Raw genomic sequence first — 26,053 nt, 5'->3', positions numbered from 1 at the left:
TCAACATTTGACCCTCAAGAGTGTCATTCTAGCATGGTTTCCGAGGCCACCACGGCCTGTGGTGGCTCAGCACCGGCGAGGGCATGGCCAGGAAGAAGACCTAATTTATGGGATTCAGAGGTCCAGCACGGCCTGGACTCCGCCCATTTGATTAGCACGGGCTTGACCACGGCCGTGCTGGGATAATTATATAGGCAAAATCGAATTATTTGGCTAGGGTTCAATTTTTCGACTTGATTTTTAACATACATGCACGAGCCACCCCTTTCCAGACTTTGATATTCGACTTTGGGAGACTATTTTGCCTATTGAGGGACGGATTACATTAGTTTAAACATCACATTGAAGATCAAGAGTGGATTTGGAGGCATTCAATAGGCAACTTAGGGTTCATCATTCAGATTTTGGGATTTAGGGCTGTTCATCTGACTTGAAGAAGAAGGGTGTACATGTTTTCAATTTCCTTTTCTATTTTTGTTCTTTACTTTGTGTTACTTATTAGCATGAGTAGCTAGAATTGTTGAACCCATTGGGGTTCCTATGTTGTTGGATTGCATTTAATGTTTATGAGACTTTGATTATCAATGCTCATTTTCTTCTTGCTTTCATTATTAATGAGAAATCACATTATTCATAAGACGTTGTGAGTTGTAATGTTTAGATTGCTTTATGTAATTGAGAAGTTTATTTAGTAATTGGAAATTTAAATAGTAAGAACTGGTTAATGATCACTTAGAGATAAGGGTAATTGACTAGCTGGATTAAGAATTAACAACTCTTAATAGTAGTGGATTTAATCTTAAGGCTAACCTAAAATCAATCGTTACAAAGAGATTCTATCGTTTAGGTTCTTAGGTTTAGGGATTCGATTTTCGCGAGAGAGAAATCGAATTCAATTTAGAATCTGCTCGTGGGTAAATCATAATTGGTAATCAATGTAATCTCTACCTTCATTAAAATCCAACTCGCTTAGGTCCTCTTGGGTTTGCTTTTTCCCTTGATTGTTTCACAAAATCCTTTCAGACTGTTTGACATTTAGCTAACCGCTTAGCTTGCATTTAATCATAGAATAGTAACTTCATCGATTTTGTTAAGGTTGGATTTCATAAGATGCTGCAGTAGTTCTAGGATCACCCTTTCCCGAGAGCACGACCTTGATACTCGCCATCAGTGCTGCATCGATAGGTTCATTGCCTTAGATTGTAGCTACATAAATAGCCTATCAAGTTGTTAGCGTCGTTGCCGGGGAAACTTTTTGTGTGAACTAGAGTGAATTTGTGTTTGTGTTAATCTAGCCATTTTTATTTTTTATCTTTTCATTTCTTTTTATTCTTTATTATTTTATTGATTCTTGTGTTCTTTGGTTACTGCCTTTTAATTTCAGGTAGTTTATGACTAGGAGCTCTAATCCTACTCCTGTAGACCCTCTTACTGAACCAGAGTGATCCCTCCATCTTTTAAGGAAGCGTAAGCAAGAAGAAGAGGAGGCACGGATAGAGATTGAAGCCTCTGTGAATAGACCAGCAGGGATGGGAGACAACAACCAGGCTGCGGATGAAAATAGGACAATGTACGAGTTTGCTAGACCTTCTCTTGAGGGGACACAGATGAGTATATTGCGACCACCTGTGGCAGCCAATAACTTCGAAATAAAAAGCCAAACATTATACAAGTGGTCCAAAATAGTGTACAATTTGGGGGACTACCGAGCGAGGACCCAAACACTCACATTAGCAACTTCTTGGAGATCTGCGACACCTTCAAGATAAATGGAACAACTGATGATGCCATTCGGTTGAGGCTGTTTCCTTTTTTCTTAAGGGACCGAGCGAAAAGATGATTGCAGTTACTCCCAACCAACACTATTACGACATGGAGATTGTTGGCTGAGAAGTTTTTATATAAGTACTTTCCTTCTACTAAAACTGCTAGATTGAGAAATGATATATCTTCTTTTCTGCAGTTCGATGATGAGTGCATGTATGATGCTTGGAGAGGTACAAAGACTCACTCCAATGTTGCTCGCACCACGTACTACCAGTATGGATGCAGGTTCAAACCTTCTACAATGGTTTGAACCTTGCTACTAGGCAGATGGTAGATGCGGCATCAAGTGGGGCCCTGAACAGTAAAATGTCGGAGCAAGCGCAAAATCTGATAGAGGAGATGGCCATGAACAACTACCAGTAGCAATCCTCTAGGAGTCGGTCAGTCAAGTAGGGAGTGGTCAACCAGCTAGACTACACAGCAGCATTGGCAGCTCAAATGGAGCTTCTGAACAAGAAATTAGACCACGATGTTGGTCATGCACGGCGCAAACTGTAATGCGGGAGTATGTTTGCTTCACCTTCTAATTCTTCATCCTCTATTATTTCTGCTAACCTTGAATAGGTAAACTATATGGGTAATGCTCCTAGACAGCAGAACAACCTGTACAGCAATACATACAACCCCGGTTGGCGAAATCATCCCAACTTCAGTTGGAGGAATAACAGCAGCCAGGGACCACCCGGTTTTCAGAGGTTGCATCAGCAACAACTACAGCCACAAGCTGGTCCACCCCAACTACCTCCACCTTATGAGAAGAAGCCTAATCTCGAGGAGTTGGTGATGAAATTTGTGTCATCTACCGATAACAGATTTCAGCAGATGAATGGTGCACTTAGGAATCAACAGCCCTCCATTCAGAATTTGGAGAACTAGATAGGCCAAATTTTTTAAGATGTTGATTGAGAGACAACCAGGGACACTCCCTAGCACTATAGAGTCTAACTCGAGGGAGCACTACAAGGCTATCACCTTGTAGTCAGGTAAGCAGTTATCTAGTTCCTTACTTGTAACTAATGATGATAATGTTGTTGTGCAGGATGAGCCTGCCAAAAAGGAACTAGAACCTGAGGAGATAGAGCCTATGAGAGCTGAGGATAAGAAGAAGAATCCAATGAAGGAGTACCAGCCACCTATCCCATATCCTGCTCGACTGAGGAAGGAAAATGTTGACCAGCAGTTTGGTAAGTTTCTAGACCTTTTTAAACAACTGTGCATTAACCTTCCTTTTGTTAGGCTATTTCGCAGATGCCGAAGTATGCAAAATTTCTGAAGGAGATATTGAGCAATAAGAGGAGACTGGAGGATTTGGGATTGGCGACCCTGAACAAGGGGTGCTCCGCCATTCTGTAAAACAAGCTGTTTATTAAAAGGCGTGATCCAGGGAGTGTCACTGTACCCTGTGTCATTGGTGAATTACCTATTAGTGGTGCATTAGCTGACTTAGGAGCTAGTATTAATTTGATGCCCACTAGCTTGTTTGATAAACTTGGTTTGAGTGAGCCAAAACCCACTAGGATGAGCATTCAGTTAGCTGATAGGACTATTAAGATTCCTAGGGGTATAGTTGAGAATGTACTTATTAAGGTAGACAAGTTTATATTTCCTGTAGATTTCATTGTAATGGATATGGAGGGTGAGAGTGTTGTGCCACTAATCTTAAGTAGGCCTTTCCTTGCTACATCTAGGGCCGTTATAGATGTTTTTAATAGGAAGCTCCAACTTAAGGTAGATGACGAGATTATCACCTTTGACTTAGCGACTTCCATGAGACATTCCCTAGACCATGATGATATTATTTTTTTCTGTAGATGTCTTAGATGATGTTGTTGAGTCTCATATGCAGGAAATTTTGATTGATGACCTTTTGCAGGTTACATTGCAGGGAGATGAGAGGGAGTTGTCCAACGAGCAAGTGTTGGAACAACTCGCTTGTTTGCTGGCTAGTGAGCCCAGCCGTTCTACTGATCCATTTGTTTCTCTTGATAGGTCAGACGTGCAGAAGGTGAAACCTTCAATTGAGGACCCTCCAAGTCCTAGAATTGAAGGAGCTACCCAAGCACCTGAGTTATGCCTACTTGGGTGAGGCAAAGAGGTTGCCAGTCATTATTGCAGCAAACTTGACTCCTGAGGAGAGGGAGATGACGCTATCATCTCTTAGAAAGTACCCCACAGCCTTCGCATACAAGATTGCGGACATCCCTGGAATCAACCACAGTTTTTGCTCGCATAAGATCCTGATGGAGGATAGTTTCAGGCTAGTGGTACAGCCACAAAGGCGACTTAACCCGAACATGAAGGAGGTGGTGAAAAAGAGGTAATTAAACTTCTTGATTCAGGTTTAATTTATCCCTTATTTGATAGCTCGTGGGTGAGTCCTGTGCAGGTTGTACTAAAGAAAGGAGGGATGACGGTGATAAAGAATGAGAAGGACGAATTGATACCAACAAGGACAGTAACCGGTTTTTAGGTTTGCATCGATTATAGGAGGCTAAATGATGCAACCCGAAAGGACCACTTTCCCCTTCCATTTATTGATCAGATGCTTGAGTGTCTATCGAGCCATATGTTTTACTGTTTTCTTGATTATTTTCCAGGTTATTTCCAAATACCAATCGCACCTGAGGACCAGCAGAAGACAATATTTACTTGCCCCTAAGGGACGTTCACGTACCGGAGGATGCCATTTGGGTTATGCAATGCACCTGCTGCTTTTCAGAGACGTATGATGGCAATCTTCCATGATATGATTAAGGAGTCCATGGAGGTTTTCATGGATGACTTCTCAGTGATTGGTAACTCTTTCTCACATTGCTTGTCTAATTTAGAGCGCATGCTTGCACGATGTGTGGAGGCAAATTTAGTTTTAAATTGGGAAAAATGCCATTTTATGATAGAGAGGGTATTGTGTTGGGGTACAAGATTTCACATGCGGGGATGGAGGTAGATAGAGCTAAGGTAGAGACTATATCGAAATTGCCACCCCCTAGTTCTGTTAAGGCTGTTAGGAGCTTTCTCGGGCATGCTGGCTTTTATAGGAGATTCATTAAGGATTTTTCTAAAATAGCTAGGCCTTTTACTCAATTTCTTATTAAGGATGTACCTTTGGTGTTTGATTCGGATTACTTACAAGTTTTTGAGTTATTAAAAAAGTTACTAACCACAGCTCCTATCATGGTTTCACCTAATTGGGGGTTGCCCTTTGAACTTATGTGCAATGCTAGTGACTATGCAGTTGGAGTTTTTCTTTGACAGCGGGTCGAGAAGAAGTTCCAGCCTATCTATTATGCTAGCAAGACGTTGACTGATGCCCAAGAGCACTATACCACCACTGAGAATGAGCTGTTAACTGTGGTTTATGCGTTCGACAAGTTTTGTTCATACCTTGTGCTATTAAAGACCATCGTCTATACGGACCATTCGGCATTGAGGTACTTGTTCGGGAAGAATGATGCTAAACCAAGACTGATTAGATGGATTCTACTTTTGCAGAAGTTTGACATAGAAATCAAGGATAAAAGGACACTGAGAACTTGGCAGTGGATCATTTATCGAGGTTGGAGAACCTGAGCTTGGCGGCACTTGATGAGAGGGCCATTGATGATAGCTTCCCTGATGAGCATTTGTGTTCATTGCAGGTATATGTACTGATACCCTTTGGTTTTCGGATTATGCAAATTATTTGGTTGCGAGAGTCTTACCAAAGGGTATGACATATCAGCAAAAGAAGAAATTCTTTGCTGACTTGAAACACTACATTTGGGAAGACCTCTTTTTGTTTTATATTTGTGCATATCAAGTAATTCGGCGACGCGTATATAGGGAGGAAACTCTAGAAATCCTTAAACATTACCATGAAGGACCAACTGGAGGCCATCAAGTAACCAGTCATACGACTAGGAAGGTGTTGAATGTGGGACTCTACTGGCCAACAATATTTCAGGATGCAAGAACCTTTGTTCAGGTTTACGATGCATGCTAGCGGTCAGGTAATATCTCTTCCCGTGATGAGATGCCCCAGACTAGTATACAAGTTATTGAGATTTTCAATGTTTGGAGCATCGACTTCATGGGACCTTTCCTTCTTCTTATAGCAATAAGTATATACTTGTAGCTGTTGAGTATTTTTCTAAGTAGCCAGAGGTGCAAGTCTCCCCCACTAATGATACCAGGGTAGTTGCTAGGTTCCTTAAGAAACTATTTACTAGGTTTGGTACACCTAAAGCATTGATTAGTGATAGGGGGGACTCATTTCTGTAACACCCAACTTTAGAAAGTACTTAAACACTATAGAGTCACACATCGATTCTCTACACTCTATCACCTACAAACTAGTGGGCAAGTGGAGGTAACTAATAGGGGTCTAAAACGTATTCTAGAGAGAACTGTGGGGACTAGTAGGAAGGATTTGGCTGATAAGTTAGATGATGCACTCTGGGCTTTTAGAACAACCTATAGGACTTCTATTGGCTTTACACTGTATAGGCTAGTTTATGGTAAGATGTGCCATCTACCTGTTGAATTAGAACACAGGGCCCTTTAGGCTCTGAAATCATGCAATTTTAGTGTTGATTCTACAGGTAAAGAAAGACAATGGCAGCTCGATGAGTTAGAGTGGCATCAGCAAGCTTATGACTATTAAACATTATAATTCTCTAATTATCATAAAGGTAGTATAGAATTTTTCCTTTTCTTTGTATGTTAGATTATAACAACCTTTTCTCTTTATTTTAGGGTTAGCTTTTCTTTTGTAATTCATACAAATCTTTCTTTCAAATGCTAATATGGTATAAGAGCTTACCTCCTTAGAAATCGTCATCCATTGTTGAACCGACCTAGCAGTAGCATCAGAGACCCAGCAACAGCAGCAGCAGGTGACCCAGCAGTAGCAAAACCATGACGCGTCTGTGGCAGCAGCAGAGGTCGAGACCTAGTAGCAGCAGTAACCATAATGCGTTTGTAGCAGGAGCTGGTGTCGTTGGCCATTGACGCGTCTATCGCAGCAGCAGAGGTCGAGACCCAGCAGCACGACGCAGTAGCAGGTGTTGTTGGCCATTGACGTGTCTGTGTATAGGAGCTTTTGTTTGCAGTAGTCATTTTTTTCTTTGTGGAGCTTATGTAAATCTTCATTGGTAAGTTGGTCTTCTTCTGAGCTTATGTAAATCTTCACAGGTCCAGCACGGCTTAGACTCCGCTCGTGTTGATCAGCATGGGCTTGACCACGGCCGTGCTGAAAGAATTATATAGGCAAAAATAATTGTTGAATTAGGTTTGAATTTCTAACTTGATTTCACATATACAAGTTTAAACCATCTTCTTCCAAACTTCAATACTCGACCTTAGAAGATCATTTCATCTATTGAAGGAAGGATTACAATTGTTTTAACATCAAATTGAAGATCAAGACAAGATTTGGGAGCATTCAAGAGGGAAATTAGGGTTTATCATTATGAATTGGGAATTTAGGCTTTTTCATCCAACTTGAAGAAGAAGGGTGTACATGCCTTCAATTTACTTTTCTGAATCTATTCTTTACTTTGTGTTGCTTATTAGTATGAGTAACTAAATTTGTCAAACCCATTGGGGTTCCTATGTTGTTGGACTGATTTTAATGCTTATGAGATTTTGATTATCAATGCTTGTCTCTTCTGCTTTCATCATTAATGAGAAATCACTTTATTCATGAGACGTTATGAGCTGTGGTATTCAGATTGTTTTATGTAATTGAGAAATTCATTTAGTAATTGGAAATTTGAATAGCAAAAACTAGTTAATGATCACTTAGATATAAGGGTAATTGACTAGCCGGATTAAGAATTAACAAAGCTTAATAAAGGCGGGTTAAAGCTTAATGCTAATCGAATAATCGATCGTTAGGAAGAGATTCCAACTTTAGATTATTAAGTTTAGGAATTCGATTATCTCGAGAGGGAGACCAAATTCAGTTAAGAATTCATCTACGGGTAATTGCAATTGGTAATCAATATAATCTTTATCTTCACTAAAATCCAACTAGCTTAGGTCCCCTAGGGTTTGCTTTTTCCTTCGATTGTTTTCCTAAATCCTTTCAGATTATTTGAGACTTAGTTAATCGTTTGTTCATATTTAATCATAGCATAATAACTTCATCGATTTTGTTAAGGTTAGATAACATAAGACGCTGCAGTAGGTCTAGGATCACCCTTTTCCGAGAATACGACGATACTCACCATTTGTGCTAGTGTGCATCTAGGTTCACTGCCTTAGATTTTAGCTACACAAATAGCTTATCAGATATCTATTTAATGATATGTCCGGTACATAATCAGTATCTGAAACTGATATATGAAATATGTTTAGATATCTATTTCGTATTTTCTATATCCATTTAACTATTTTGATATATTTTTAGTATATATTTAATACACATTTGTTATATAACTAACATCTCCAACTATTTCTGTTTGTACACGATGTACAAAATTTTTAAATTTTCTTACTTTTTATTGTATAATTTCTAAAGATAGTATAGATATAATTCACATAGAGCTTTTCCATCATTACAAAAGTTTATATAAAAAATAAATAAAAAAGAACGGATGAGATGCTATGTATGCTAATAAACAAGGAAAGAGGTGATAGTCTATTTCTCAAAATGCAAATATGCATTTTATAATAACCGGTATGAAATGAATGATTAAATGGTATAAAAAATTTTAAGTGTAACATCTCTATTAAATAATAATAATAATACTAAGAATAAAAGAATAAGAAAACTACATTTAATTTTTTTTCAATTTTATATTTGGATGAATGAGAAGAAAAAATTTTGTTTTCTTTCTTTTAATTCTTTGACAAACAAATAAAACTTAAAAAATGGATAGTGCTGAAAATGGATTAAAAAAAGAAAAAAAAAGAAAAAAATATAAGATTATTTTAAAGAAGAGTATTTAAATCAATTTATTATTTAAAATAAGTCACATAAGCACATTGACTTGTAAAACTGGTTAAAGACGGTATATTGAACATTTTTAGCAGATTTAAACACTTAATTGAATAAAAGAATAATTTAGATACTAAAATAGAAAAGTTAAAACACTAATTTCATAATTTTTTTCTAATACTAAATATAAAAATTATTTGAAAGAGCTTACAAGTTAATAATAATAATAAAAAAATAATAATAGAATAATTTAAATTTTTAATGGGTCAAGATAAGTAAATTAATAATTAATAGTTAATTTAATATTTTAGTACAATTAAAATAATAAATTAATCAATAAGTGAAATTGAGATTATAAAGAATGACCTAGAAATACTCTGACAAACAAGTTATTAGTAAGAGAAGTTTATAAAAAATCCTAACATGTAATTAAGAATTAAATAGATAATGCGATTATTTGATCAACATAATCCACCTTCTTATGCCTTGCAGAAAAAAAAAAAAAAAAAGGAGCAGCTTTAATTCTTTTTTAGGGGATTCATTGTTTTACACAAATAGTAAATGATGGTTAAGTGGAGTTAGTGGGCATGATTAGTATCTATAGAGAGAGAAGGACAAGGTCCATCTCTTAACAATGGTTTGGAGTGGTGAGAAGTTGCAAGGAAAGAGAAAATAAAAGAAAGAAATTGAAATTTTTGAGAATTGATTCTCTCTCATCCAATGATGATACAAATTCGTTCTAGTATCAATCAATTGATCACAACAGAAACTTCAATTATATGGCAATGGTATTGTTTAATATTATTAGATTATTTCTTTTTTTTTATTCGATTTCTTTCTTCATCGGGGTCATTTAAAAAAAATCTATATATAAAAATAGAAAAAAAAAAAAGAAAAGAGAATAAGAATATCAAACAACATGTTCCTTTAATAAATTTATATCATATAAAAAATGAAAAAAAAAAAAAAGAAAAGTAAAGTAAGAAAAGATAAAATAATTAACTACAGTTAAATAATACTTTTCAGGAAAATAGTATGTATTGTATTTTCCTTAAAGTTAAGCCCAGGCCCATCTCCTTTGTTAGTGGGTAAACTAAAACTCCATTAATGTCATTGGCATAGGATCAACTAAAAACATGCAGTAAAAATATAAATGTCAAAAAATAGATAAATAATTATTTATAATTAAATAATAATCTCATACATCTTCATTTTCTTTTCAGTTCCATCCTGTGGTACGTAGTCATGCTTAATAAGTCTATGTTAGTCGTGGGACTAACAAATTAACCTCAAAATGATTATCATAGTGTTAGCATGGAGAAGATTTACTTCTGACAAATATTGGTATATAAGTTTTAATGATTAATCAATTGTGTATTTATTTTTTAGAAAAAAAATGACAAGGTGTTTTATAATTCATATACTGATTTTATCTTTTTTTTAATTATAAATAGGCATGTTTCATATAATATTATATTATTGATAGTTATAGGTAAAAAATAGACAAGTGTTTTTTTTTTTATTTTATTTTATTTTAATTGAATTTTAAATTTTTAAATTTTTAAATTTTTATTTTTATTTTTATAACATCTTTTATATATATTTATAATTTTTATTATCTTTTAAAATTTAATACTAATTAAATATTAATTTTATATTTTATAAAAACTTTATTCAAATATTCTAAAATCTTAGAATAGATATTTATGTTTTAATTTGTCTCTAACAATTATTTTAATGATTATTTTTAAAATTTTATGATTAAAAGGATAATGAAAAAATCAGTTATACTTACTAAATTTATTATAATTATAAATAGATAAAAATAATTTATCATATACCTAATAATTCTAATTAAAAAATTGGATATAAATAAGGAGAATGTATATTATTTCTCGATTTTTCATTAAAAAATAAAGAATTAAATTTTTTTAAAAAATAAATTATTTTACCAGGGAGTGGAGAATCCCTTAACTATTAGAATAGAAATAATAGAACGAATCACACTTTTACTATTAAACTATACTTATTACGATGCGATTATTATATATAAATGAATATTTTGTCGAGTAAGGTATTTTTCATTTTATTTTTAATTTTTATTTAGATTTAATATAAATTATTAAATAATAATAAATAATTATTAAAAATTAAATTATATAATTATTATAATTATTAAATACATAATTATTATATTGACCATTAAATATTATATATATATATATATTTTATATTTAAATATAATAAAATATTAACTTATTAAATTTTATGTTAATAATTAGAATTTTTATTTAAGATGATAATTAGAATTTAATTATTGTATTTTTTTATTATAAAATTTTAAAAAATTTATTAAAAGTATTTTTATAAATCAATTAAAATATAAATATTTATTTTAAAATTTTAAGATAATTAAATAAAATAATTAGAAAATTACTAATTTATACCTTCCATTTCAGAGTAAAAATAAAGGTATATCAATTCGAACAAATAGAAATGACACCGAGAAATTTAAATGTTTGCCATAAATATGTGAAGTAGCCCAACAAAAAATCTCATGAAAACAGAGAACTAAAGAGAGTTACAAAGCTGCTTCTCTGTAATGAAACCATAGAGAGCAGTCATGGAAACACTCTCTCCTTCATTCTCCACCACCACTATCACTTGTATATCCAAGAAACTTGCAATTCAAACTTATACATCATCAAGTATCAATCTCCCCAATTCTTTAAACAACAAGAACCACACAAACAAACACTCTTTATCCTCTTCTCAATCTTCTCTCATTTCTTGCATTTCTTTAACGACCAGAATAAAATCAACATCAACAGCTACATCTTTCATTTCTTCTTCTTCCTCCACCAAAACTGACAACCGCCACTGGATGGTGCTTATGGAGAGTCCACCACAAGGGGTCAATTCCAAGCCAGAGATTATTGATTACTATGTCAAGACTCTAGCTAGAGTTTTGGGCAGGTAGGTATGTTTTAATGCTTTAACCCACTTTGTTAGTTCTTTGTTTTTGGGTGTAAAGCTGCTTACTTTATGGTTTCAACAGTGAAAAGGATGCTGAATTGTGTATTTATGATGCTTCTTGCGACACTCATTTCGGTTTTTGCTGCGATATTGATGAAACTACCTCCCTTGAGCTTGCCAGTAAGGTTTTATTATATTTTGCAGCAATGTAAATACTTTGCAATATGATACAGGGGTCTGTCAATTGGCACATTATGATTCTTTGCTATGTTATTAAGGGATAAAACTTAGATGCAAGAGGTTTAGTTGTGTTGTCAATAGTTGATAACTACAAAGAATTGATATGCTTGAATGTGTTGTAGGTTTGCCTGGGGTTTTATCAGTTAGACCTGACCCAGATTATAACTCTGAGAAGAAAGATTATAGTCCAAATGTTGGGTTTGGTAATCTGTCAAACCTGCAAATTGGGAGTACGCCTTTGTTTCTTTCAGGGAATACAAGACACTGGCTAGTTAGAATGAATAAGCCAGGAGTTGGGGTTGTTACAAAGGCACAAATGGTTGATTATTATGCAGAAATACTAGCCAAGGTTTTGGGGAAGTAAGTTTCAATGTTTGATCTATAATGTATTCTGATTTCTATTATACATTGTTTCCTTAATTCTCAATATGAGAATTTCTAATTTTTTTTCCTTATGTTAGTCAAAAGGATGCACAAATGTGTATATATCATGTTTCTTGGCGACCCAATTTTGGTTTCTGTTGTGAGCTTGATGAGGAATGTGCACAAGAACTAGCTGGTGAGTTTACTCCATTTGACCAATGTTTTCTTGAATGTATTATGCAGTATAAAGAAATATGCTTCCATATTTTTGCAGGTGTCCCTGGGGTTTTATCAGTTCAGCTTGATAAGAATTTTGAGTCAGAAAATAAGGATTATGAAGGTATGGACTGAATGTTCCTTTCTCTAATGCAGACAAGTTGCTTCCTTTATTTTTTATCTCAGTTGGCTGCCTTAAACATAGTTGCAGGCTTTTCCTTTTTTGGCATGATTATCATGAATAGACTTCAGTAACAAGCAATTAGCTCTTAATCTTCTTTCTGCTAATTAAATTTCTTCCTCTCAGGGAGTATGTGTCAACATTATGTTACTTTCCCTTGTATAATATTATAAATTTATCACGAATAGATTTCAATGCATACAAATCGCAAATATTGGATGCAAGCATTAAGTTGCATGAATTGAAAACTTTAAGATCGAAGGAAAACTAAAAGAAATTTCTTATAGGACCAGCTCTAACGTTTTTTACAGTATATCTCATAAGTGAAGCTCTCCTCGTAAAATTCTCATAATGTAAAGGACATGTAATGAATTCAAACTATTTATAAAATTATGAGATATTATATTGAAAAGCCAGTAAAAATTGATGTTTAGTTCTTTTGTTTATAGTTGTCATGTTTTGGAATGTAGCAAGAAAAGTCTGGTAATGTTTTAATTCATCATTCTCTTATTACACGACTGTCTCATCCTCCTCATCTCTCTCTCAGAACACACTTGGTTGTGCGTTGCAACACATCCTGGAGGATGACATTGGCCTTCTAGATTATCTTATTAATGGCAAATATGCAATTAGAGATTGGATGAACTATAATATCATTTAGCGTAAAAGTTATCACTCTATTGTTCTGACCTGCAACGAAAGCCACTTACCATAACTTTTTGGCTAAGAGTCATTGAGAATGTTATTTGTCTTTTGCCTTTGCCTCCATACAGTTAACAATATATAGTTTTTCAGGTGTTAAGATTGAAAACCCAGTAGATGTATCAGATTCATCAGAAGGAAGTCAGATAACTCCTGTGAGAACAAAGAAACTTTTTGTAACTGGTATGTAGAATCTTCAAGTCAAATTCTGAGTATTTTATGTTCTTTAACTTATTCTTGCTTGTAAGAAGTGTGCGTATCTCTGAGCCAGTTGTGCAAGACTATCATTGGGAGTCAAACAAATTCTGTTTAAGTATGCCTCGGCAAAGTCTACCAGTTTTCCTAGTTGGCATTACACAAATTGTCTATGATTGCTTAACCTGTCTTTTCATGTATAGTCTGCTGCCTTAAATTTTAAATTCCGAATGTAATTAGTTTCTAGTAATCATAACTTTATAAAGAACTAAATTCATGTTGCTGATTTAAATATGTAATAATATTCTCTCTCTCTCTCTCACTAATTTTCAATATTTTTTGAGTTGTTTTTCTTTAAATTAAATAAATAATTAGGATGATTTTGCTTTTATGTGTATGTGAGAATGTAAGTTTTCAATATACCTATAAACACTGATATGCATTTATATAAAGTAAAAAAATATGTGGTCTGCATTTAGTCATTAAATGTCTTCTAAATGATTTGTTGCAGATGAGAAATTGTTATGTCTGTATAGATCATTTTGTTAAGGAACATCCTTGTAGTTCATTTTGTCTTTTCATTTAGTTTTTGCTACTTTGCAGGGTTTGTATTTTTGAGAATCCTTTTTCTTTTCTTTTCTTTCCTCCATATCAAGAGCTTTTGTGTCTATTGTTTTTAAGGTTGGTTCAACTGAAGTATAAGTATATCGATAATTTAACTGAGACGATTTTTGTTTCTAACTTCTTAGAAGTATATTTTACATAACAATAGTATTCCTATAATGCATAGTTTTATTCCCACCTTAAACTTTAGTTCTTAATGGGCAAATTTCAGTTAGTACCATGAGATCTGATTTCCTTACTAGTACCAAATGAAAATTTATCTTAATCATAGTGGTAACTGGCAAGTGCGTGGGGATTTCTATGATAGGTCTGTCATTCTATACTTCTGAAAAGACATTACGCGCTGCATTTGAGGGCTTCGGTGAGCTTGTTGAAGGTAAATTTTGTAGTCTACATTAACGTATCTCACATTCGTAACAATGCTGAAGTATGCTTATACTAGCAGGTTTTTCATCCTGACAGTAAAAATAATAATGGATAAGATCTCTAAAAGGTCAAAGGGTTATGCATTTATAGAGTACACCACAGAGGAGGCTGCAAATGCGGCTCTCAAAGAGATGAATGGCAAGGTAGGTTCGAGCAGTAGTTTTCTTCAGTTCTGATTTAAAATTCCCAGCAAAGGGCTTCATGCCATTCCTTATCACTTCTACTTGCAGATTATAAATGGTTGGATGATAGTAGTTGATGTTGCCAAGACCAGCCCTCCAAGATATAGCAGGGGTCGTCGGAGAATGGCAGCCTGAGAATATTGAGGTGGTGGATTATTGTGCAAACAAACTACCTAGATTTCAGCAGCTGAAGTTCCTAAGTCATAATATTGGGTTACTTATTACATCCAGGAGACATAACTAGTGAAGTAAATTGAAGCATCATTGTTGTTCATTGATTTTTACTTTCTATACCTTTCTGTAATCTTTTAGTGCAGGTTAAAGCTTTTTCTATCTTGATCTCTTTTACTTCCATACTCAAATAAGTGACTGCACTGGGTAGCTTCTTTGTACAAGCCGCTACTTATAAAAATTGACCTTTGTGCGTATGGCTATATTGAGATTTTCTTGCAGGTTTTAGATCTTTAATAATGATGTTCTCGTAGAGATGGGTTTTAATTTGGAACTTTCACAAATACCCTAAAGTTTTCCCATTTTATGCTCATTTTATGGGTCAATAATCGTTTTTTACTTCGCAAATGGTCATATGCTAGATCCTGCATCTATCTCTATATTACAGATAAATAAATAAATTTATCGATTCATACCAAATATCTTTCTCCAAATATTTTTCTATAGTACAGTGATGGTATCAACTCTGATGGCCGTGTTCTATTCTATTCAGCAGAATAAAAATAAAATAGTAAAATAGAAATTATCTTTCGGAGAGATGGCCGAGTGGCTCCTTTCAAAAAGACCAAAAGTTCAAGTTTTATTTCAAAAATAAGTTCCATTTCAAAAATACCAAGAGTTAGAAGTTTTATTTTAAATATATATAGACTTTATAGTAATTTTATTTCTAACTCTCTCAAAATGATATATTCTCTAAAAGCTTTTCTGTCTCACTTTCTAGGTTAGTTAATTACTACTATTTTGTTTTTTTTCTTCTATTCGGATATCTATATTATTTTTTTGTAATGATTTTGATACTAAAATCAATCATTAACTGAAAAAAAAAAAGTCAGATCTAAGAGTTTTGTTTTTATTTGTTCAAAGATAAATCGAGTACTAATGATATAGTTTTTTTTTTTTTTTTATAGATCTTTAATTGTTTTGGTCGAAATTGAGTTATAATTGATAACTCAATGTCATTGCATTGCATGATGTTAGCAGTAGTTTAAAGGGTTTTGAGCTGAATTTTGAAGATTAGAATTGAAAATTATAAATAAATATAAAAATCCAGAAAAATGGCATATATTTTATTAAAACATGCATGAAAAGACATACATATACTTTTATATATAAATGATGTGTTAACAAAAATTAAATTTTAAAAAAAAAATCAACAAAAAATATATACTCAACAAAATATAATATACATTAAATATATATTTAGTATCTGTAACTATTTTAATTTATAAAAATTAAAAAGGTAAATTCTTCGAAAATAATATGGATTACACTTATATTATTATATATTGGATATAAAATATATATATTAACTATATGTTAGATATATATTAGGTAACTTTTAATCAAGATTTTGATTTGTTTAACATATTTTTATTTTAACTTCTTTTTACTAGTTGCAAATGATATACTATAAGTATTTATTCAATATAATTGAATACATTCAATTTATTTTAATATATGTTTCTTATATTTAATATACTTACTACGTTTATATCTTTAGAAGAGCATAAAGAAAAATTACAGTAAATAATATATATTTTACAGATTTTAGTATATGTTTCCTATGTATTTAGTATACTTTTGGTATATAAATAATATCTGAAACTATTATTTGGTTTCTGCTTGTACCTTTGATATCTAACATAAGCTTGGCTATTTTTAAAAAAGAATTAGGCAATTTCTTATAACAAGCATACTATCAAACATCATTAGTGCAAAACATAATCTCATTTAATCAAATTTATTAGCCAACTCAAATGCTCATTTCATTGTTTTTCCATACATAGATAGGACCATTACAAGAAAAAAAGTAAAATTAAATTAAATAATTAACCAACAAGTCTTGAATTAATGCTCTATGTTATTTCATTTCTTTGCTAGTTGTATAGTAATCTATTTACTCTTTCTTTTATCATCTTATAAATTCATTCTTCTCCTCCTTTATTATATACTTCTGAACATAGAACTTAAAAAAAGAAATAATATGTGCACCATTATACACAAAAATTAATAACATATCAAGTAACAAAGTTATATGTAAGATTTTTTATCTTAAAATTGTATCAAAGATAGTATATATATATATATATATATATATATATATATATATATATATATATATATATATATATATATTTATTTATAGTAAATCCATCAAATACCTTTGGCCTGTATCTAAATATCAGTTGTAATCATCTATTTTTATAGAAATTTATCTAGTTTATCATTAGATCAAACATATAGACCACATACTCTTAAAAAAACTAACAATTCTGTGATTTTAAAATCTTCAAATTCACATAAATAACTTAAATTTAACAACCTCAACTCAAGAACAATATCAATCATAGCTTAAAAAGATATCTAAGTCGATGAAAGATGATTTTTGCTATTTATAAAAAGATCCAAAAGAAAGACCGGCTTTAAAAACAATTATGATTCATAAAACAAAATACAAAAAATTCATTGGTATGCAGTAACTACAATAGAAAGAGATGAACAATGGACAAAATAAAAGCAAAAACAAAAAAGAAAGGTTATAAGGAAGCCTAACTTTCAATTTCTCTTGTTTTCTCTTCATTACGTCTCTCTTTTTCCATAAATAAGCTTGTCATTCACCAATGAACTTGAATTAAATAAAGAAACAGAAAGAGAGAAAATTACGAAGAAAAAAAAAAGCTATGACGAGTACAAAAAAAAGGAAAAAGATGACTAATGAAAAAGAGCTAAAAGAAAAAAGAAAAAGAGAACAGAAATTGGTCTTACGGTAGCCGTAAAAGAGACATAAGAAAGAGAATATTCAGCATTTTTAAAAAGCTATTCATATATATTTGAAATTTGAAAGAAAAAAACTCACAGTATAAATGTTATCATGTTGAGACAAACAGTATTTCATGTTTTTGATTTCCCGTACTTCAGGCTAGACCCAAGTCCATATGTTATGCTTTGCCCTAATCGACTGGCCCGAACTTCAGAACTATGAATACAAAGGAGAAAAACATGCGTCTCAGTCCTACATCTCTGGCATATCATGGAAAGCATGAACATGCTGCTGTAAGTCGAATGGCCGCAGGTGAAGGTCTTGTTTATCCAACAACTGGTATGAAAAGATCACCAGGCCAACGAGGGAGATAGAAAGGAAAAGGAAAATTATAAGAAAAATGACAAGCAATGATCCATATACATATATATAGACTTACACACCACACTATTCTTACTTATATTACAGACCAGTAAAACGATGATATAAACGGTTTAGGTCATAATCTCTATGTATGGTTCATCAAGGCCAAGTCTTCTGCTTAAAAGTCATCAGCCCTCCTCCCCAAACTCCTTTGTGAATCTTTCATGCACCTCAAGATCATCTTTGCTTACTGTTGGCTTCTGCCTTGCAAGCACTTTATCAAAATCTGCTCTTGTGATGGGAGGTGGAAGGATCTGGAAAGTCATTGGTTCCCCATGCGAGTGAGTCATTCAAGTCAAAGCACATGCAACAAGTCCACAAATTTAGAGTCTGCAATCAAAAGGAATATGCAACATGCTTTCTGCCCACAGTCATGCAACAATTCAATTTGCAGAGGAAATATATATAAATAAGACCGATCATGGGTAATTTACATCCATGGTTCCTAATTTACTATCAATGTCAGTTTGTAGCAATAATTTATTATAATTTTTAATCGTAACCCAGGATTAGTCAAGTTCAATGTGGAAAGGAATGACGGTCGACTATTACATGTTTATCTTTGGGTCTACATGCTTTTCCTATGTATGCAAATTTTCAGCTTCCTACCAGCCTGTAGGAAAGTAATGCATGTGATAATGCAGGGGAGGTGGATGTTTAAGTTCAGGAGGGATCAGGGGATCAACTAGGCAATATAAGGTGGACATTTTGGGGAAGGATGATAAAAGATATTAGCAGGGCTATTTTGTGATGGGAGTAATTAAGGATACAAATTATTATTGAGATTTGTTAGAAAGAATGGAATATCATTTATCTCCAGTTTTATTTCCTGCATTATTTGCTAGAGCTTTTATGCCAAGAACATCCTCTAATTCCAAATCCATTTTGACGTTCAATTTTCTCACCAATGACCCCATGTTTCATTTGGTCATTCTGGTCTTTGCTTTTGTACCATTGATTCTCAAGCGTCTATAACTACATTCAAAACCTTTTGGGAAGTTGACATTCATTTAACCTAGTTGCTAATACAATATATAGGGATTAATGAAAAAAAGATAAAGGAAATTGATGTGATGTCTAGAATTCTACTAACATTATAATGTGTTTTTCACCAACCAATTATTGTTGCATATTTTGGGGATGATTTCCTGGGTTGAAATATATACAGTGTCATGTAATAGTGTTTTCTAACCATTCCATACCTTTGAAGCAAGGCCTTTCCCATCGAGTCCTTCCAATGTGATTTTGACAGCTCCTTTTTGTGTTCGATCACCAGGGAACCACGTCCCATCAGAGATCTTCATGAAATATTTAGCATCCCGGGTTTTACGAACTGGTTCAAAGAGTACATCTTTAACCTATCAAATAAATACATGGATCAAATTAGAAATGAGGAAATAGCCAACTACATTCAGCTTTTACCAGCTCTTGGAATGAAAACTTAAATCGAGTTGAGATACTGCAGTATCCTATGTAAACCCGATACTTACACAAACAGAAATATCTGACCCTGAAAAACCTTCTGTTCTCCGAGCCAAATGCTCAAAGTCACTTTCAGTTAAATTGTGAGGAGTATCTCCAAGATGCACCTGCTCATGACTCATAACAAATCCCATAAGGATGATAATAAATTACAGAAATAACCACAATATTTTGATAGGCCAAGATGATTTCAAATAGAATACCTTAAACATGTGTTGCCTTGCCTTCAGATCTGGGAGAGGAATGTATATTCTCTTGTCAAAACGCCGCCGGATGGCCTGCAATTCACTTTGCAATATTTTGAACAAGTCAATAACTGTTTTGTGATCATAAAGAAATTTGGATCCATGACCATCAGAATCTTAAAACTCACCTGATCTAAAGCATATGGAGTATTTGTCGCTGCAAGAACAAGAACTTGATGATCATCATTTCCTATACCCTGGAATGCATAAACAAGAACCCTGAGGTTAAATTAGGATATACATGAAAAGAACATTAACAGTTCCGATCACATGCACAGTATAAACCATAAACTCAATCTAGAATACCAAAGGGACTGAGGAAGTTTGTACTACTTGCTACCATTGTAAGAAATAACATAATAAAAAAAGAATATAGTAGGAAATGTTATTATCCTGTAGCATGATGCACAGGAATGTTGGCTGATAATAAGGACTATAGCTGTCGAACTTGAGGAACACCATGGTATAATGTAGGAGTCGGGTTTATGGAGACATTAACTGATTGAGCAGCTGCCTAATTAAGAAGAATAATAAAGCACCGAAAGGCTAATATTTGAAATAACTAATCAGATAGAAAATTTAGCTAGCCTTGCCAGTCATGAACCAAGAAAATGGCTAGCTATTTTTCAAGAGCCAAAAGTGGAGCTTTTTCATTTCAATGTTTAAATTAGGTGTGTGCAATGTCAATGCATTGGCTCCTTCTAATAGAAGTATAGAACTACAGTCCACAGGTGCAGCACAAGTTACATCTATCATACCATTGGACCTTTTTTCTGTTTCCCACAATCCCTTATTTAAAAATTTAAAATTACATCTTATGCTTCTTCTTTTTTTCTGTATATAGTTCAAACAAGGTTGTTCTTATAATTTACATTCCTAATCAAGTAAATCTCACCTTTTTTCAATAATCAAATAGTCAATGCAATATTTTTGGTCTTGCTTTTAAGTATGAATAAACACAATAAAGCAATTACCTTTGCCACTATTTTGAACTTCTATGTCCAATTACATATTATTTTGTCAATATCCTATCTAAATCCTGAGAAACTCACAAATAGTCCGGATATTCCATATCTTACGCACAAGAATAAATAAATGCAATGAGTTACATTTTTCTTTGTCGAGTAATAATGTCAGTTTAAATGGAATTAACACCTACAACAGGTTCTTATCCACATCGTGTAAAAACAATTACCTGCATCTGTACCAGAAGTTCGGTTTTGATGCGGCGAGATGCTTCACTCTCATTGCCTTCACCTCGTTGACCACATAATGAATCAATTTCATCAATGAATATGATTGAAGGTGCACTATCACGAGCAAGTCGAAAAAGATTTGAAACTAGCTTTTCACTTTCACCCATCCATTTGGAAACAAGGTCTGAGGAAGAAACACTGCACATTAAGAGCAGCTAGAACTTGTTAAAAAGCTAGCCAGATGAGGCAAGCGAAGGGCTGCTAAGAAGACCAATAAAATACCTAGCAAGATATAATACCAAGTCCAAGAATAGGAAACAACTCTATGTCATAGAACAAATTTGTTTGATGAAAAACAAGGAAAAAAAAAATTAGAAGGAAAGCCAAACTGAGTTGACAATGTTCAAAGTGAAACAATTATAAATTCGTAGAGAATTCTAATAGAAAAATGTTTTGGATATATAGATCAGTCACATCATAATAATGGTAAATGCAGGTCCATTTACAAAATTAAAATCAAGAGACAGGACATTTAAATGCCTGTTATAAGTTTTTATATCTGATAATCAGAACCCAAAAGCATAAAAAGCAAAAAACCCCAGAAAACAAGAACAGAATTGAGTAAAAAAAAAATTGAGGGAAAAAGAAAAAGATAAAATTATCATGCATGGAAATTTTTTCTCATGAACAGTAGTTCTCCTAGTAAATGACACTTTTCTTATAAGTTAGCAAAGGCATCAATGGAAGGAGATCCATCTCCAAATGCCTTAAACACAACAATCTTGATCCACTAAGAAGGGCATGAATTGTATGGAATCAAGTGTTCTGAATTGGATAAATGCATTTATTGAAGTGGAAAGGCACCTAAATTCAATAATAATCTCAAATTCACAATAAGAGGTGCAATAGTAAGAGTGTTCACTTAAAAAAAGATAATTGACATTTTTTGTCCACCTCTTCTTGTTAAGCTTCAATGCAGAGATCGACCAGTACTTCCTAGAAGAATTAAATTAAACTATGATATAACTATTTTATTTCTAAATATTTATCTATGGTTTGTTCTGGTCCATCATACTCATTTCCTTGACTTGATGTACTGGAAGTGCTCCATAGTCCATGGTTTTATATAAACAATATTTACCAAACAAATGCTAGAAGTTTCAAACAGTTTTTCTTTTTCTTATGTACAAAATAATAAAAATGTTCAGATGAAGGATGATCGGGCAAGATGATTGAATATGCATAGAAAGTACAATATGCTAGATGCAAGCAGTAAAAAGCCTTCTGATGGCTAGCTATGTATTGGATAATAACGAGATCGTGCACTGTGTTGTGGGGAATAACTGAACATATTACCTGAAGAAAGTTGAGTCTGCTTCAGTTGCTACAGCCTTTGCTAAGTATGACTTCCCTGTTCCAGGTGGACCATATAACAAAAAGGCTCTCCATGGTTTTCGCTTCCCTGAAGAAGTATCAAATAATTATTTAAATTCAGTATCTCAAGATGACCAAGCCAGAAAATCCAATAAATTATAACTGAACAAAAATATTAACTAAACAGGCTTTGACCCTGTAATGTGTAAATTTCTGTTCTTCAGTAGAAGGGGAAAAAGAAAATGTTTTCGATACAAGCACACAGAATCTTAATCTTCCTTTATATCTCTTGAAAAATATGTAGATATAGCACATTATTTGTCTAAAAGGTAGCAAGCAGTGATGGGAAAATGGGATGGTTTGATGCCCTTGGAGAACACGAACTATAAAACTGAGGGAATTAGACTTCACCAATTAATTGCTATAACTAAAAAAAAATTGAGATCACCCTATAACAGCTACGAAGTTTATGTGACTAACACATATGTCATATTGTCAATCAGATGGAAAATAAGAAAGACACTTATATCCTAACACTTCAACTTGAAAAAATAGCCTGTAGCTGTATGCTCGAACACTGTCATCGTTTATTCACAATATTCTGAGTATCTCACAAACAAAAAATCGGACTTTGTATGACAAGGAAAATGAATAGGAACGCCCAATAAGCCAATTCCTTTTCTGGCATTATCATATGTAATGTATGTGTCTTTGTACATAATTTCACGTATAAGCATATATGTGAATATCTATGTACATGTATATTTACATGCATGAAATTTATTCCTCTTCTCCTAATATTTAAAAAAGTTAAAGAAAAACAAAATGGAGAGAACAGTTACATTGTGGACTTCCAGTGAGGACAGGAATATGTGTTCCTTCCAAAAACTGAAAAGGATTTCAATAAAAACTTTACATAAACCGCTCCCATTTCATATTCAAGGAGAATTGACAAAAAATTACTTGGATTATTATAACAATGACAGAGAATACAATTTACAACAGCACAATCTCAGCTTCTAAACGAGTTGCTAATTCCATTACGTTTGACATGTTGATTTCCTCATAGTGCCAACTAATATTTATGGTCACATAGCAAGGTAAATTTCGTGAAAGAATAGAGAGCAGAGTAACTGATTTGCAACATTATGATAAATCAACTAACCAGTAAAGAACTGTGGGAACTTAACAGGCAAAATGACTGCTTCTTGCAATGCCTGCTTAGCACTCTCAAGGCCTGCCACATCATTCCACTTAACATTTGGCTTCTCTCTAATGATAACAGAATCCAGGCCTGCCATAAGCTTTGCTTGCTCTGAATCCTCTTTGTCTTTTCCTTCTCCGCCCTTTGGCTTTGGCTTTGGCTTTGTCTTAGCCTCTGCAGCAAGTGCAGGACCACCATTTGAGGTGGGCACACTCCCCCCATTATCAAGAATGGCCCGAATCTCCTCTGCCCTTGTCAAATATCCCAAAGACTTTTGCCTAATTGTTTTCTTAACTTGTGGATTCTTTTCATACTTCAAATGGGTATGAAAATACTCCAATGCATTCATGTAAAGTTGAAATGCTTTAACATAGTTTCCAGCATCATCCTCCTTAACAGCCTGCCTTGCATACTCTGCCCCATGTTCCAAAAAATTGCAATACATTTTTCACTCTCATAAGAGACAGAAAATCAATCCTAAAAATAGTTTGCACTTATAAAGCAATCTTTTGTGAATCTCTCAGGTCTTTCATTCTGCTTTAAACAGACTTAAAACCTCAATCACTCTCACAATTCAGCAGAAAAATTAAAACCCAATACTCAAAACAAGCAGTTTCTATGATCCCTTGAATTATTCCAAGAATTTGGACCGAGCAAACCAACAAAATTCCTTGAACTTAATCAAGCTACGAATTCAATACTCCAATACTATCAGTCCCTGAAAACACCAAATTAATGAAAACTTTAGGCAAAAAGAGAAAGAAAAAGAAAAGAACACCCAATACTCGCAATCTAAAGCTTGAAGTTTTTAAGCAAAAAAAGGAGAAAAACGATGCTATAAGATACAATCCAAGAGAAAGAACCCATAACACAGAATTTGTTTCTTCTGTTTGCAGTTTCGGACCAAAATATGATGGAATTAAAGTAAATAAAAAGATTAAACAATTAAAATTAGTGAGAGCATAAAACAAAAAAAATACCATGGACATGCTTGAAATTCAAGTGTCGCTCAAAAAACAACGCTGCTGAAAGTATTTTTGTTGATCCTCCGTTTCTCTTTTACCTCTAAACGATGATGTGCTGAGCTGAACGCATATTGGGATTTCTACAGCATTAAGCAAAGCAGCCAATTAATGCCACGCCAGTCCCTTTCTTGCCAAGAAAATGGAGCACATAATGACAAAAAACAAAAAGAAACAGAGTTGCTTACGAGTGTACAAACGAATTTTATAAATTCTCATAAGTAACTGATATTTACAGATATAAAAGTGTTATTTTTTTATTGCAGGTAAGAATTATAATATTAAAAAATTGATAAATATTTTATTATATTATTTTAATTTTATAATATAAAATATTATAATTATTTAATTTAGAATTACAATATAAATTAATAATTATCTGTAATGAGTTACACAAAAATATTACCTATTTATTTTAGATTTCTAGCTATTTCCTGTCATGTTTAGAATAAAAGAGAGAACCATTCTTTTTAATTAAGAGGAATTTATTCTTTAAACCTGTGAATTTTTTGAGATTATTCTTTATAGCATTTAAATCTGAATCATCACTTACTTTCTCATTTTTATATGCATAATATGTATATCTAAAATAGAGTATAAAGTAACTCAAGAAAAAAATAGAGTCTAAATAACAAAGTTGTAATCTTAATGAATTAAATATATCATGAAAAAAATTAAAAGTCTATATGTATAGATGTTGAAGATTTTCAAGTAATTCTCTTATAAGCTGGGGTTAATTTATTAATTTAAGTACTCATATATTATTAAGTTTATATAATTAATATTAACAAAAATTTATTAAAGTAATTTTTTATTTTGTAAAAGAGGTAAAAGAAATACTTTTTGTTTAATTAGGAAATAAATCTTTTAGTAAATTTATGATAAATCACTAAATTTAATTTATTTAAAATTTATATTATTTTTAGAGAAAGAATTATTGTCCAATTAGGATTCTATCAATTAATAATAACCAACAATTTCTTATAGCCTTAAGAACTAAAATTGAGATCATATAAATTATATGCAATAGTTCATTAAATTTGAGGAATATACAATTAGAATAGATTTAATTATATATGATTAGAGTGCACTAGAATTATAAAGGGAGGGGTAATAGATTACCCATTGGTGGAAATGTAATAAGATTATCTGTATGTCATAATTTTTTATGACTAATCTTTGAACTTCTAAATACTCTAAATTTTAGGGAAAAGAACTATATTTTATTTTTTCTTTTTTGATTTTAGGCTTCTTAAGTTTA

General features: G+C 32.8%; 2 protein-coding genes and 1 non-coding gene across 5 annotated transcripts; 1 reads left to right on the top strand and 2 right to left on the bottom strand.

Annotated features, from left to right (window-relative positions):
* Nucleotides 1-1,930: 1,930 nt before the first annotated feature.
* On the bottom strand, nucleotides 1,931-2,036 carry LOC112535703. The gene has a single exon (XR_003079786.2). It is a non-coding gene; the product is annotated as a small nucleolar RNA R71 (small nucleolar RNA).
* Nucleotides 2,037-11,269: 9,233 nt separating this feature from the next.
* On the top strand, nucleotides 11,270-15,306 carry LOC8285648 (organelle RRM domain-containing protein 1, chloroplastic). Of its 2 annotated transcripts, XM_048376239.1 has the most exons (9): nucleotides 11,272-11,725; nucleotides 11,808-11,905; nucleotides 12,088-12,325; nucleotides 12,427-12,524; nucleotides 12,603-12,668; nucleotides 13,521-13,610; nucleotides 14,554-14,622; nucleotides 14,709-14,815; nucleotides 14,903-15,306. In XM_048376239.1, the coding sequence occupies exons 1-9, from the start codon at nucleotides 11,373-11,375 to the stop codon at nucleotides 14,987-14,989; spliced, it is 1,206 nt and encodes a 401-aa protein (XP_048232196.1). In that variant the 5' UTR covers nucleotides 11,272-11,372; the 3' UTR covers nucleotides 14,990-15,306. The 2 variants fall into 2 exon arrangements, with proteins under 2 accessions (XP_048232197.1, XP_048232196.1); XM_048376240.1 differs by lacking the exon at nucleotides 14,903-15,306 and having other exon boundaries at nucleotides 11,270-11,725; nucleotides 14,692-14,815.
* A 2,911-nt stretch (nucleotides 15,307-18,217) lies between these two features.
* On the bottom strand, nucleotides 18,218-24,942 carry LOC8285647 (protein SUPPRESSOR OF K(+) TRANSPORT GROWTH DEFECT 1). Of its 2 annotated transcripts, none has more exons than XM_048376004.1 (9): nucleotides 24,751-24,942; nucleotides 23,732-24,488; nucleotides 22,549-22,654; nucleotides 21,192-21,390; nucleotides 20,125-20,193; nucleotides 19,955-20,029; nucleotides 19,760-19,858; nucleotides 19,472-19,627; nucleotides 18,218-18,599 (listed from the first exon to the last, which is right to left on the bottom strand). In XM_048376004.1, exons 2-9 carry the CDS (start codon nucleotides 24,213-24,215, stop codon nucleotides 18,489-18,491), a joined length of 1,299 nt encoding a protein of 432 aa, XP_048231961.1. In that variant the 5' UTR covers nucleotides 24,216-24,488; nucleotides 24,751-24,942; the 3' UTR covers nucleotides 18,218-18,488. The 2 variants fall into 2 exon arrangements, with proteins under 2 accessions (XP_048231961.1, XP_048231960.1); XM_048376003.1 differs by having other exon boundaries at nucleotides 18,218-18,523; nucleotides 24,751-24,937.
* Nucleotides 24,943-26,053: the final 1,111 nt, after the last annotated feature.

This window comes from Ricinus communis, chromosome 6, assembly GCF_019578655.1.
Source record: "Ricinus communis isolate WT05 ecotype wild-type chromosome 6, ASM1957865v1, whole genome shotgun sequence".
NCBI lineage: Eukaryota > Viridiplantae > Streptophyta > Magnoliopsida > Malpighiales > Euphorbiaceae > Ricinus > Ricinus communis.
This window is presented reverse-complemented; position numbering and strand designations above follow the sequence as displayed.

Coding starts and splice junctions, on each gene's coding strand:
- LOC8285647 (XM_048376003.1), bottom strand. CDS start 24,215: ATGTATTGCAATTTTTTGGAACATGGGGCAGAGTATGCAAGGCAGGCT. Junction 20,194..21,191: donor AACTTCTGGTACAGATGCAG/GTAATTGTTTTT, acceptor TATGCATTCCAG/GGTATAGGAAATGATGATCA. Junction 19,859..19,954: donor CAAGGCAACACATGTTTAAG/GTATTCTATTTG, acceptor AGTCATGAGCAG/GTGCATCTTGGAGATACTCC.
- LOC8285648 (XM_048376239.1), top strand. CDS start 11,373: ATGGAAACACTCTCTCCTTCATTCTCCACCACCACTATCACTTGTATA. Junction 11,726..11,807: donor CTAGCTAGAGTTTTGGGCAG/GTAGGTATGTTT, acceptor TGGTTTCAACAG/TGAAAAGGATGCTGAATTGT. Junction 14,816..14,902: donor TCAAAGAGATGAATGGCAAG/GTAGGTTCGAGC, acceptor TTCTACTTGCAG/ATTATAAATGGTTGGATGAT.